This window comes from Falco peregrinus, chromosome 12 (assembly GCF_023634155.1).
Source record: "Falco peregrinus isolate bFalPer1 chromosome 12, bFalPer1.pri, whole genome shotgun sequence".
Lineage (NCBI taxonomy): Eukaryota > Metazoa > Chordata > Aves > Falconiformes > Falconidae > Falco > Falco peregrinus.
This window is the reverse complement of record NC_073732.1, coordinates 12,066,840-12,079,451: the sequence shown is the minus strand read 5'-3', so window position 1 is coordinate 12,079,451 and position 12,612 is coordinate 12,066,840. Positions and strand designations below refer to the sequence as shown.

Genomic DNA, 12,612 nt, shown 5'->3' with positions numbered 1-12,612 from the left:
CTAGTGTGTTAAACATTTTTTCCGTGCTTTTTCCTTCCTCAAGTTCAAAGAGCAACATTAGTCCTGTAGTAAGAATCTACTTGGTCTTTCACAGCTTAGACTCTGTATGATCAAAGTGGCAATGAAAAGTTTTTTTTCTTTTATGATAAGTAAATTGTAAGCACAAAGGGCTTTAGTATTTCTTCCAGCATTTCTTTAACTAAAAGTACATTGTTTTCATTCATTACAGAACGCAATCTGCAAGGAGATAATTCCAACCTCAGAGTTTATCAACAGTAAACTGACAGCAAAAGCAAACAGGCAGCTTCAGGATCCTTTGGTAATTATGACGGGAAACATACCAACTTGGCTGACAGAACTTGGAAAAACATGGTATGAATGACATTCAACATAGTCTTTTGAGTTCAGTAGGCCTTGGACTGGGCAGCCCAGGTGCATCATATGTTACAAGGCTTTTGAAAGTGCTGGGGGAGAGTAAAATTCAGTCCAAAATCTTCTGGAGTTACATAGTAGACTTGGATGAATGCTTACACCTGTATTGCACAGTTTAAACCAAACATGGAGGGATAGACTAGCTGCAAAGTTTGGACCAGTTATCACAGGAGTTTCTGAACAATTTGAAGTTTTCTCATTGAAGTAGTAGTACTTGATTATTCAGGTCATATTTTTTTCTGCTGTTAAACTGAACATGCCAAGATAAATGTAGTGGTATGACAAAAATGCCGTTAAGCAATGTGGTATAAAGGAAAATATTTTTTTATCGTTGTGATAAAATATTATAAATTTTTATATAGCTATATTCATGGTACTTTGTAGTATCTGACTGCAGTGTATAAACTGTAGAATTCTTGCATTTGAAAGGTGAGAAATGAGAGTTGGCATTCTTGAGTTTTTGAAGCATGTTGACTGAAGCAATATTGGTGACAATTGACTGGAAATGTGTACTCTAGAGAAACTGTTTTTAAAATAAGATCTCTAAATTTCTGTATAAATGTTCCCAATAACAAATGATGAGCATGAATGTGTATTCTTAATACAAACGTGTAGCAGTTTGTTCCGTAAAACTGACTTTTCACTTAAATGTCAGTGGAGGACTACACTGTTAATGTACACATGCCTTTAAGAATAGTAGAACTGATAAATTACAATAAGAAGTTTCTCTGGTAGCCTTCATAGATATTTAAAGTGTTTTTTGACAATAGTGGAATGTAGAATGCTGATGCTGCTGTAGGCAGGTTCTCATCTCCCCTTGTATGGGATCTTGTACCACCTTCTTAAAAATCTTTGATGTGAGTTGGATTTAGTAATTGTGAAACAAGTGTGAGCAAGTAAAAGAATATTGATCTTCTGATATAAACTTTGATTAGCCAAGGCATTTAAGTATTTTGAGTTGTTTTTCTGGAAGAGTTAGAAGTTTCTGAAACTTTTGCGTGGTTCCTTCTTATATTCTAGCTCTAAACTCTTGCTCGTAAGCATTGTGACTAAAGTGTGTTCTGGAAGGCTTCCTTTGGAGGCTGCTTTCACCACAGCGTTTTAATAAAGCATTGATTTCAGGCATATTAAAACACAACAAAGGATAACTGAACTATAGTCATAGATGCTAGTTGGAACCCATCTAACTAATCCAATACTCTTTACAGCCCATTTTTCTTTCCATTTGATACCCGTCAAATGCTGTTTTATGTAACTGCTTTTGATCGTGATCGAGCCATGCAAAGACTACTGGATACCAATCCAGAAATCAATCAATCGGATTCTCAGGATAGCAGAGTGGCACCACGACTGGACAGGAAAAAAGTAGGTATATCTTGTTTCAAAACAGAATGAGTGATCTGTTTGGTTTTAGATTGTTTTTAAGAATATCATTGTGAGCAAGACTTGCTTGTAAAACTTCAGGTTTTGATAGTATATACTGATGTAAGGGGAGGTTTGTTGTGACTCATTTAAAAGCTGCTGAGTAGCAAGCACAGTGTGTGCCAGGAGGTGGCACCAGGGGCTAGAGCATGCCACGCTGCTTTCTCACATCCTGCTTAATTTTGAGTTGGAAGTCTTTACCCAGTTTGTGCAACTATACTTCAAGAATGGTTGCATTAGTGATACTCTTAATATATTAGCTTGTAGGCATCTGTTCTGTTTTATGTAGAATTTAAAAAGATTTCAAGCAATAGGATTTAGACTTGTAAGTGTTACCCGAGTAAACAAAAAAATTGCCTTGTGTTCGGGGAGGCTGTTAAACCTCCTTCCACAACATGATAAAACTAAGCTGTAACTGCTTTAAATTGAGAGAGTCTTGGGTGTCTGCATTGAGTCTACAGAGATGTTTTCTTAACTGTATAGTGTAGATCTGCTATATGGTCTTGAATACCTCTGGGGGCAAAAAAGATGACACATGAGAATCTAGTTTAACTAGAATATAGCTTCCAGCATGTAGAGATCCCAGGCTGTTGTAGTTTTTTTGGTGTGGTTTGGGTTTTTTTGGTTGGATGTTTCTTTTGTTTTTTGAAACCTTCCACTTTCCCTGCTAGAGAATCCCCAGAGGCAGGGTATAAGATTACTCCTTTAGGTTGGTGGATTTTTGGCATCTTCCTTCTGTGTTTTTCTTCTCCACATATTAGGTCAAGGTATGTAATGCCACATGACAACACTTCTCTGCTATGTTATAGTCCTACTGCCAGTTTCTTGGCAAGAGTAGTACCTAGTAGTTATAGAAATGTAAGGCATTGGTTTTTCATTTTATATCAAACACTTTAATTCTAGTCAGTTTTCATATAGAAGCAAGAATTATTTTATCAAAGTATAAGCTTACAAGTTGTTGAACTGTGGAACTATTAGCATGGGGTGGAAAAAATTGCATAACTAATATTTTTCCTGTTGTAACTGCCTTGGGAGCTGCGACTTACAGACATAATTTCACTACTTAAAACTTCTCTAATGTGTAGCGCACTGTGAACAGAGATGAGCTGTTGAAACAGGCAGAATCTGTGATGCAGGATCTAGGCAGTTCAAGAGCCATGTTGGAAATCCAGTATGAGAATGAAGTAAGTAATATCAATGCAGTCTAATTTAACCCCTTTTTACTGAAGATTAATACAAAAAAAATCTACAGCTTTTCTCGAGTGACTCGGTCAGATTCTTGGTCCTTCCCATTGCTGGAGCCACAAATTTTATCTATTAATTATCCCTAATCAACTTGGTTGTGATTTCTGGTTGCTAGGAAAAACTTTTCTGACCTACTAAATTTCATAATCAGTCTTATTCTGCACAGCACACTTTTTCTAACTCTAAACAAACAGCTGTGTGTATTTCCTCTATAATATAATCATTAGGTGGCTAATACTTTCATTCTGCTATTATTCCCTCTGATATGTGGTCTTTCCAAGCTGTCTCAGTTGTGTTGTAAATGTTGGCATAGTTAGGTTCTCTGGATGCTTTCTTTTTTGCAAGTTGTCTTTATACCCAATGTTGCATTATATTTCTCAGGTTAAGTAAAGATTTTGATATTTGAACTGACCTAATCGACTATTTATTTATTTATTCATTCATTTATCTCGTTCCCCCTCCTCTCCCCACGCCCTCCCGCCCCCTGAAGGTTGGCACAGGTCTAGGCCCCACGCTAGAGTTCTATGCACTTGTATCTCAGGAACTACAGAGAGCAGACTTAGGCCTTTGGAGGGGAGAAGAAGTGACTTTAGCCAATCCAAAAGGTAAACGTTTTGCTACCTAAACTATCAATATTGTTCTAATATTGAATCGATTTTAAGTTGACTTTAATTACGTGAATGGCTTTGAAGGAGCACCACGGTTTGTGGTTAGTGATACATGCCTTGTGATAGTGTGTGGTTGTCTTTGTGGGTTTCTTTAATTCTGTAAGAAGCTTTATGTTATGGTTATCTGATAGTGTCATTCCAGATGCAAGTTTGAAAGCAACTAAGCAGTGCATGTATTGAACAAACGCGGGTTTTTTTCTTTCTTCCTCAACAGGAAGCCAGGAAGGTACCAAGTACATCCATAACCTTCAAGGCCTTTTTGCACTTCCTTTTGGTAGAACAGCCAAGCCAGCTCACATTGCAAAAGTTAAAATGAAGTTCCGCTTTCTGGGAAAACTAATGGCCAAGGCAATCATGGATTTTAGACTGGTGAGAATGAAATGGATAATGTGAATCTGAAGGGTTAAATTTAACTTCTGGCTCTGACTCTGAGGGAAAAAAAATAGCATCAAGAGTTGCATGGAATTAGTTTCTATTCTAGCAATTCGGGGGGAGGGGGGAGAGGGATGCAGCTGAACTTTTGAGGGGGGGAAGAGGGCAGTGTATGTTAAAGATCTTTACAATGGCTTTTGTGACCATAGTGAAGAAGGGAAAAGCTATTGCCTGCCATGTGTTGCAATCTCTCTGATCTTTTTTTCAAGATCATTGTGGGCTGCTTATTCCAGTTGCGAAGTTGCTGATTGCTCTAATGTACGTGCACTAGGCAGTCAGTTGTGTTTTCTCGGGTAAAACCACTCAAGACATGGTATTTTGGCATGTGCCAGAGCTATGATTTAGTAAATAATATTCTAGATCTAATGTAAGAGAGAAAACAGTGAAAGGTACAAAAGTTTTGGAAGATAGTTGAGTACTAAATATCTTGATTTCCAGGTGGACCTTCCTCTTGGACTTCCTTTTTATAAGTGGATGCTACGACAGGAAACTTCCTTAACATCACATGATTTGTTCAGTATTGATCCAGTAGTAGCCAAATCAATATATCATCTTGAAGATATTGTAAGACAAAAGAAAAGACTTGAACAGGACAAAACACAGGTGGGAAAGTAACCCTCAGAATGGAAGAGTGCATCTTCACACACGTTTGGATTTTATGAACTAGCCATAATTTGAGAGTGTATGGTAGTGCTTAATACTGATGGTAATAGTGGTGATTACTTCTTTCTAATAAAAGGTGTAGTTTTAAAATCAGTGGCAATTGTAACATGGTATTTGTGATGAGACTCGTAACAGTAGAAATTTATTATGGGATTCTTCTGTGGGATTAAACACGGGCTAGAAATGGCTAAAACTGCCAGGTGTTTGCCTAAGGTAACTTCTGGTTTTGGTTCACTTTGGAAAAAAAAAAAACCTAACCAACTTTACTATTGGAGAAAAAAATTCTATCCTTGATTTTTGAGCATTCAAAAAGTTTAGGTTGTTTTATTAGTTGGTTTAGTCAAATCTTCAGGTTTTCTTAGAAGTGCCTTTTTGTACGTTTTTTTCCTCTGACACTGAAGAGCTTTATGCTGAACTGGTGTAAACTGGCTTCATATGTGAGCACACAGGTTCTTGTATAGATACAGAAGAGTCTTAATTTTTCAAGGTTATTCACTTGCAGAGTAGTGATAAAAGGTCTCTGGCATGCATGCTCTTTCTAGCATCCAATGTTAATAGATGGTAGGTGGTAATAACCTAATTTATACTCTTAATACATCTGCTTTGTTACTAGTGAAATTATTGCAAGCCTGTGGGCCTTTGTTCCTCTTCACCTCACTGTCTCACTCTCTCTCCTTGATCACCGCTTTTAATTTCCCAACAAGAGTTTGAAAAACCTGAAACCTGGTGGATGAAAGCTGAAAAATGTCAGTATGCATGCCAAATATGTATGCCATTAACTATTCTAAGGAAAAAACATAGCCTAAGAGACTTAGCATATTACACATACCCTTCTCTTGCAGTAGTATTTTCCTAAACAAATATTGTGCAAGAAGTTAAAGCAATTCTGAAATGACTAGAAAAAAAGTGTAGTGTTATGATCTGTCAAGTTTATCATTAAGATAGTTTATTTGGTTTGCTTGGTTTACTGTTATGTATGAAAAATACAGAAAGAAAGCAAGGAGTACTGTAACAGTATTAATAGTAATATTATTATAGAAATGTTTACTTAGTCAAAACTACTTTAGAAGTCATGACTTTTGGATAAGTTAATGTGAACGAATTGTTCTCACTGGTTTTTACTTAAAATTTTTTTAGACCAAAGAAAGTCTACAGTATGCATTGGAGGCTCTGACTATGAATGGCTGCTCAGTGGAAGACCTAGGGCTGGACTTCACACTTCCTGGGTTTCCTAATATAGAACTGAAAAAAGGTGGAAAAGATATACCGGTCACCATCCACAACTTAGAGGAGTATCTCAGAGTACGTAAAAGCAAAGACTAAAACTTTCTCTATTCTTGCTCCCAAGGAGCTTGTTTCCATCTGTATTTCAGTTCATTCTAGTCAACTGGGCACAGTAGTAATTTTCCTACTGATTGCTTCTCTTCTGCACTAGTTTATCACTACAGAAAGACAATCTAGTCAGCACACCTGACTTGAAAATTTTACAGTAAAGAAGTCTGGTTTATAGTTGATAAAGTCATCAGAAGTATGGGGTTTTTTGGATAAATATGTAGTAAGTGCAGTAATTTGAGCTGTGGACTTTTAGAATCCTTTTAACAAGTTTCCACATTGAGGTATGATAATTAATTTGTTTGCAACACTGATTTAGCACCTGCTATCCACACTTCAGTGGCCTGTGAACTGTTATAGTAATAGTGAAATTTTTTTCAGTCAGAATTAAGAAAACATCAGTTCAGTTGTGAGTTAAGATTAGAACAGTAGTGTTTCTCAAAACCAAAAAGCAACTGATCACACAAAGACACACAAGCAACCCACCTCAACCATTACAAAATAAGGTAAGGAACAGAAAACAAAACAAGTGCAATAATAAGTTGAAAGTACAACTGCATATTGATTTATTCCTATGTCAGAAGGGACATAAAACCTAGCAAAACAGAAGGTTAATACTGCTGAGCAAAGGTAGGAAACTGTTTCTGTATAAGGAAGTGTTAAGGCGAAATTGTTAAAAACAGTCTGGAAGACATAAGGAAAGGCAGGAAGAATGCAATATTATCCCATAAACTCACGAGTAGGATGGAGGTAAGAATGACTGATTGCATCATGGAAGAAGTCATTATTCCAGCTCCTGAATAATAAATTTTCTGACAGGCTAGTCTGCTGCCAATGTCACTGTGAGGACTGTTAAGATTTTCAAATGCTGATGAGAAATATATCTGATGTTTTGGTAGGAATGATTCAGTAAGGGGCATATAAGCTCTTGGATATCAACTGAGAACTTTGCAAGTAACTCTAATCGTTACAACCGAATATTGAGCAGTTGCTGTTCATCTTCCAGAATCATCTTCCAATCGGTTCTTGTGCACATATTTAGTTCTTGTATCTTTGTTGAAAGCAAATTCTGCTAGTAAATATCACTTGCACAGTTGAAGGTATTTGGATATAAAGATGTTTGCAGACTTACAGAAGGGCTGTGCCAACAACCATCATTCATCAGAAACAGTATTTGCAGCCTCTGTTTATTGAGGGAAGCTGAGCAAGGTTGCTTTCAAGTCTGATTTTCATACAGCTTGCAGTCACATTTTTTTTCATGTGGGTAACGTATCGGGTATCTGATACACTGAGAAAGGCTTATGGGCATCTCAAATGTCCTCTAGTTGTCCTGTTGCAAGCCTCTGGCATGGTAAAGGAGCAGCAGATCACTACAGAAAGCTTGCTCTCTGCGTCTTTCTAAACAACTTTTGGGACTATTTTCTTGAAAGGGCAACGATGCAATTTTTCTATCCTTGTCTTTATATTCCTGCCTTATAGAGGAGACTTTAAACTATATCTCAGTGATTAGCATTACAAACTTGATGTCAAGGAAATAGAAGAGATTCCAGAAAGAAAATTAGTGTCCTCTGTATCACAAGTATGATGAATTGCACTTTAGAAACAGTGTATTTATCAGCTAGCCTGTACAGTTCCCTGTGGGTCGGCTGCTCTGCTTTTGAAAATGTCATTTTCATTAAAATGTTGTGTGTGGATTACCATTAAGAGTAGTTTATAAAGCTTGAATATCCTGCTGTTACTATTCATGCCTCTACTGCAGTCATTCCACTCACCCCACACCCCCCGCCCCTGCCACGGATGGTTCCCACAGGAGCTATCTTTATCAGAAAGTAGAACCATTTCAGCTACCAGTATAGTGAAAGACTTCATTCTTTCTCCCTGCCCCCTTCTCCCCTGTACTGTGAAAAAGGAGGCCAGCTTGCTTGTTCTAAATCTGTGGACAAAAAATTCCGTTTTTTTGCCTAGCAATTTGATCTCCTTTTTGAATCCACAGGAATACAGTGCAGCTTATTTTGCCACACACTCCTGGTCGTAAAAAGTAATCACAATTCTAAGTAAGCAACGCTGCTGCTAGGATAGCCATAGAGTATTCTGCGTTACAGAACAGCCTTCTGTGCTGCTGATGTTCACTAGCTTCCTCTTCAGTATTACAGCCTGATGTGTGAAGGTAGGGGTATCTTACCTTAAATTCAATGCCTAACTCCTTTATCGGAAAGCTTATCAACAGATCCTAATAGACTTTCATATCTGAGAGCTTTCTGGAACAAGTAACTCTTCAATTATTGGGAAAGGGTTAAATATTTAGTTCAGGAGTCCAGCAGTATCGATGAGGTTTTTAATCATTTTCAGATGCATCCATAGATGTCTCTAAGCTTTTCTCAGCATTCCAGGTCAGAGCTTTTAACACATCTAAAAGCTAGTAGCTGTGTGTTGACAATGTATCTTCTACAGCCAGCCTTCATTTCCTGCTAGAGCTGAGGGATATCCAAGGCAAGTGTAATCATCAGTGGCACTAACTGACAAAAGAATCTGAACTTGGCATGCAATATGCCATGTATAATATATTTTTTAATTTAGTGGAGAAATACTGGCTGCAGGAGATTTAAAAGAAACTTGGTCTTGCTTGTGTCATGTCCTTTTCCTTCCCCCTGGTGATCATTCTTCCAGTATGTGCTGCCCACTTTGAAAGGTGAGTTTAGTCCTGAGGGAGTAACTGCAGATACAAAATCAAAACAAAAAAACCCACCAGACACAAAAAGCTTACTGTCTTACTGTTGTTTGCCTTATGATTCCTAACCAAATCCCAGTAACATGAAATGATGCCATTTCTCTTTCCCATATATCCTTATAATAAGCTTTTAAATATAGCAAAACCACTAAAGTTACTTTTTGTAACAATGTATTAGAAAAGGGACCTATATATTTCCATGGGGAAAGTAATATAATACTGCCTGTGATGCCCTAAGGATTTCTGTTTCAGTTGCTGAATTTTAAATGGATATCCATATACACAGAGAACACCTGTGTTAGGCTTCTAAAAACACCTAATAAATGTTTAATTTGTTTTAAAATATTTTGTTAAATAGATTCAGTTTAACCAGCTATTCTGAATTGCACATATTAACCTTGTTATATCAAAAATAAAGGCCATTATGTTTAAATTCTGCATGAGTTGCATGCTTAGTGGTCTAAATATGGGGTTGTTTGGCAAAAGTCATTTGGGGTTCAATTTGCAATGACAGGCTACGTGACAGAATTGTAAAGGAACCCCAACAAATGCTGTCTGTTGCATTGCAGCAGGACTGCACTTTACACACATGCAGCAGTATGAGCTTATGAATTAAGGCAGGGTGAGGCAAGGCTGTGGATGGAGCAGCTCCATGAATCAAAGTTCAAACACTGCCACAACTACAGTGACCATAGGGCTAGGCTTCTGCAGGTTTTTTTCTGCAGCTGTAGGCTTTTGTACAGTAGCGATCATTCCATGCTTCTTTCGTTCAAATGACTTTTTTCTTTTTTTTTTTTTTTTTCTCCTCCTCCCTCCCTGCAGTTGGTTATATTCTGGGCACTAAATGAAGGTGTTGCCAGACAGTTTGACTCATTCAGAGATGGATTTGAATCAGTCTTCCCCCTCAGTCATCTTCAGTACTTCTATCCTGAGGAGGTTGGTAAACGTGTTTTTGCCGATTCTTTTATAACCTTGTATCTGTATGTGTGGATAGTCTGAACTGGGTGCAGTGCATTTGTGACGGTCTGATTACATTACGTGTCTGATGCATGTTAGTAAAACTTGATGTCCTTTAAATTGCATACTTAGTTTTCTGTGTTCGGTGGTTATTTGATGCTTTTATCATGAACAGCTCAGTTTTCTTTAAGACTCAGTGTATCCAGCTTTTCTGGGTAGTCCTTAAATTTATATATGTAGGCTCTCTATTGGTATGGATACTTTAATTCCTTGTATTGCAGTACCTCATAGTAGCTATAGACACAGACATGGATGCTACCTTGGACAGTCTATTAAAAAAACATTTTAGTTCTTTAATGAAGCTTTAGACAGTAAGAGGAAATTCAGATAGAGGGGTGAAGAATAAGGATAGTTGGTCTTGTTCTCGCCACCCACTATATCAATTTCCTTGTAAAATTCTTACATTTTTAAGTGGGCTGAATTGAGACACAATTATGGTTGTCTGGACTAGAAGAGAGAACGTTTTATTACTCTACCTTTAGGAAGTTTATTTGAAGACTGTACCTTGAAGGGATTTGCTTACCTTCATAAACTTATACCTTTAACTTCATGAAAAAATGTTAAGCATGCTCTGAAGGAGTATGTTAGCCAAGCCATTGTGTCACTCCCTTGTTCTTGACGCTTTGTGATGTGAGTCTCTTAAAGCTGAGATCTGTAACTGCTCATAGTGATTCTTCTTTGTGCCTCTGTTGGTGCTGCTTTTTAAAAGTATCACTACCTTTTTTTCGGCAATGAATTTAAGGCTAGTAAAAATGGCAGATTATTCTAGTTTCTCTGGTGTTTTACCCATTCTTCTCTGTTTTGTGGCATACGTGATGCTGTTCTTCTGTCCTGTTGTTGTTTGGCATGGTTTGATGCCTACTTCTGCTTGGGAACTTTAAAATACAGACACTAGTCTATTGCTAATCTATTAATACACTTGATCAAAATTAAATCATAGAGGTAGTGAGAGAGATCCTATACCTTTCCCGTGGTGGAATACATGTGTGTGATCTCATGTTCCATTGCTGATAGCTATCCAGCCATTTGAACCTTTTTACAAACCTTTTGTAAACTATTATAAAGAGCTGGTAAAATTCTTTTGTTCATGAACAGAACAGCTAGGTGTGTCAAAATTACAGTTTTATTGAAATGGGGCTTTACAGCTTCTTCTGTATCATAGATGGATGCCCTTAGAAGTGCTCAGTGTTTTGGCTGTAGCCTGTCATCTCTGCTTGCCCGAATGCATAGAAGTAACAGGCAAAAGAATTTAAGTACAAAACTGCTATTTGACAGATCCATCTTTGTCTAATGATTATTTTTTCTCCCTTTATAAGAAGAGCTCAGAACTCTAAAAAGCAAGTGTAAACACTTTATTCTTCCCATTTCCCTAGATTTCTTTAAAATGCTGAGATTTCCAAAAAGTTAAGGCACTTTTGGTTCTCCAGTGTAAATTGCTTGTTAGGACTGTCTCTAGAGCTGTGTTCAGCTTCTCATGTGGTAGTGAATTGTGTGCAAAGGCAGATTCAGCAGATGAGGCTGTCACTGCGATGAAGCTATTGCAGTCAAAGAATTTGGGAGGATTATTTGGGGTGACTGAGACTGTTTTGCAGCAAACCATTCCAGAAAGTAGAACGCTGTAACAGTAGTCAGGATGGACAGTACTTGTTCTGCCTCAGGTTACAAAGGGGAAAACTTACTTCCTTATTTTTTAACTTTATAGTTGGAGCAGCTGTTGTGCGGCAGTAAAACAGACACTTGGGATGCAAAGACTTTAATGGAATGTTGCAGGCCAGATCACGGTTATACACATGACAGGTAATACGGTGGTGGTGTTTAAGAAATAAATACTAGCACTAGAAAAATATGTATTTCATCTTGAATGTAATTTTATTTTGATATATATAATGAATGTAACTGTAGCTTGAATAACAGTATATGAAACTAATTTGAAAATATTCATACTGCACTGAATGTGAAACTGATGCAATTATTTTAACTATAAACAAAATGAAAGTTTGCTTTTTTCCCTCCTTAGTCGAGCAGTGAAGTATCTCTTTGAAATTCTCAGTAGCTTTGATAGTGAGCAGCAAAGACTGTTTCTTCAGTTTGTGACGGGTAGCCCCAGACTGCCTGTAGGAGGTAGGTTTTGTTCATTACATATTGCTGTATATGAAGTCAGTGTTATTTCTGTTTTTCAGAATAAGTGGATTATTTCAGTATAGGAAAAAAATACTTTGTATTTTAGAGGTTGTTTGATGTTATTAGTTTCAGAAGTGGTGGGGTAGTCTTCAAGTAGAATTCTCGTAAGTTTTGTGTTGATCTCGTGATGCTTCATTCAGTTGACTCTTTTCAGGTTTAATTTATGTTACCAGATAACCTATTGGAAGGCGAAAAGTAGTTCAAAACTTTAAAAAAAAAAAAAGGGGGGGGGGGGGGAGGGAAATCACCCTGAAAACCTGTAATACTTTATTCCTTGGCTAGAAGTGCATTAAGTTATTATTCCTTGGCTAGAAGTGCATTAAGTTGTGACAACAACAGCATGATACATTGCTACCTGAAAACAATAATCTCCTGTCTGGAAAGGAGACAATACTAGCATAGCGATAAACATTTTCCTGTGTTCTCAGCTGAATGCTTTGCTAGTAAAACCAGAATTTATGCATCTGTTCTGTTACTTCTGTTCTTTGGGGT

General features: G+C 37.3%; 1 protein-coding gene across 9 annotated transcripts in view; it reads left to right on the top strand.

Moving 5' to 3' along the window:
- The window catches only part of TRIP12 (thyroid hormone receptor interactor 12), a 79,957-nt gene that overhangs the window by 65,425 nt on the left and 1,920 nt on the right, over nucleotides 1-12,612 (top strand). For all 9 annotated transcript variants that reach the window (XM_055817542.1, XM_055817541.1, XM_055817540.1 and 6 more), the window contains 10 exons: nucleotides 230-372; nucleotides 1,641-1,797; nucleotides 2,940-3,038; nucleotides 3,590-3,704; nucleotides 3,982-4,136; nucleotides 4,638-4,802; nucleotides 6,000-6,164; nucleotides 9,745-9,858; nucleotides 11,642-11,736; nucleotides 11,957-12,060. In XM_055817542.1, the coding sequence (XP_055673517.1) occupies nucleotides 230-372; nucleotides 1,641-1,797; nucleotides 2,940-3,038; nucleotides 3,590-3,704; nucleotides 3,982-4,136; nucleotides 4,638-4,802; nucleotides 6,000-6,164; nucleotides 9,745-9,858; nucleotides 11,642-11,736; nucleotides 11,957-12,060 (1,312 nt within the window). The remainder of the gene's footprint in view (nucleotides 1-229; nucleotides 373-1,640; nucleotides 1,798-2,939; nucleotides 3,039-3,589; nucleotides 3,705-3,981; nucleotides 4,137-4,637; nucleotides 4,803-5,999; nucleotides 6,165-9,744; nucleotides 9,859-11,641; nucleotides 11,737-11,956; nucleotides 12,061-12,612) is intronic.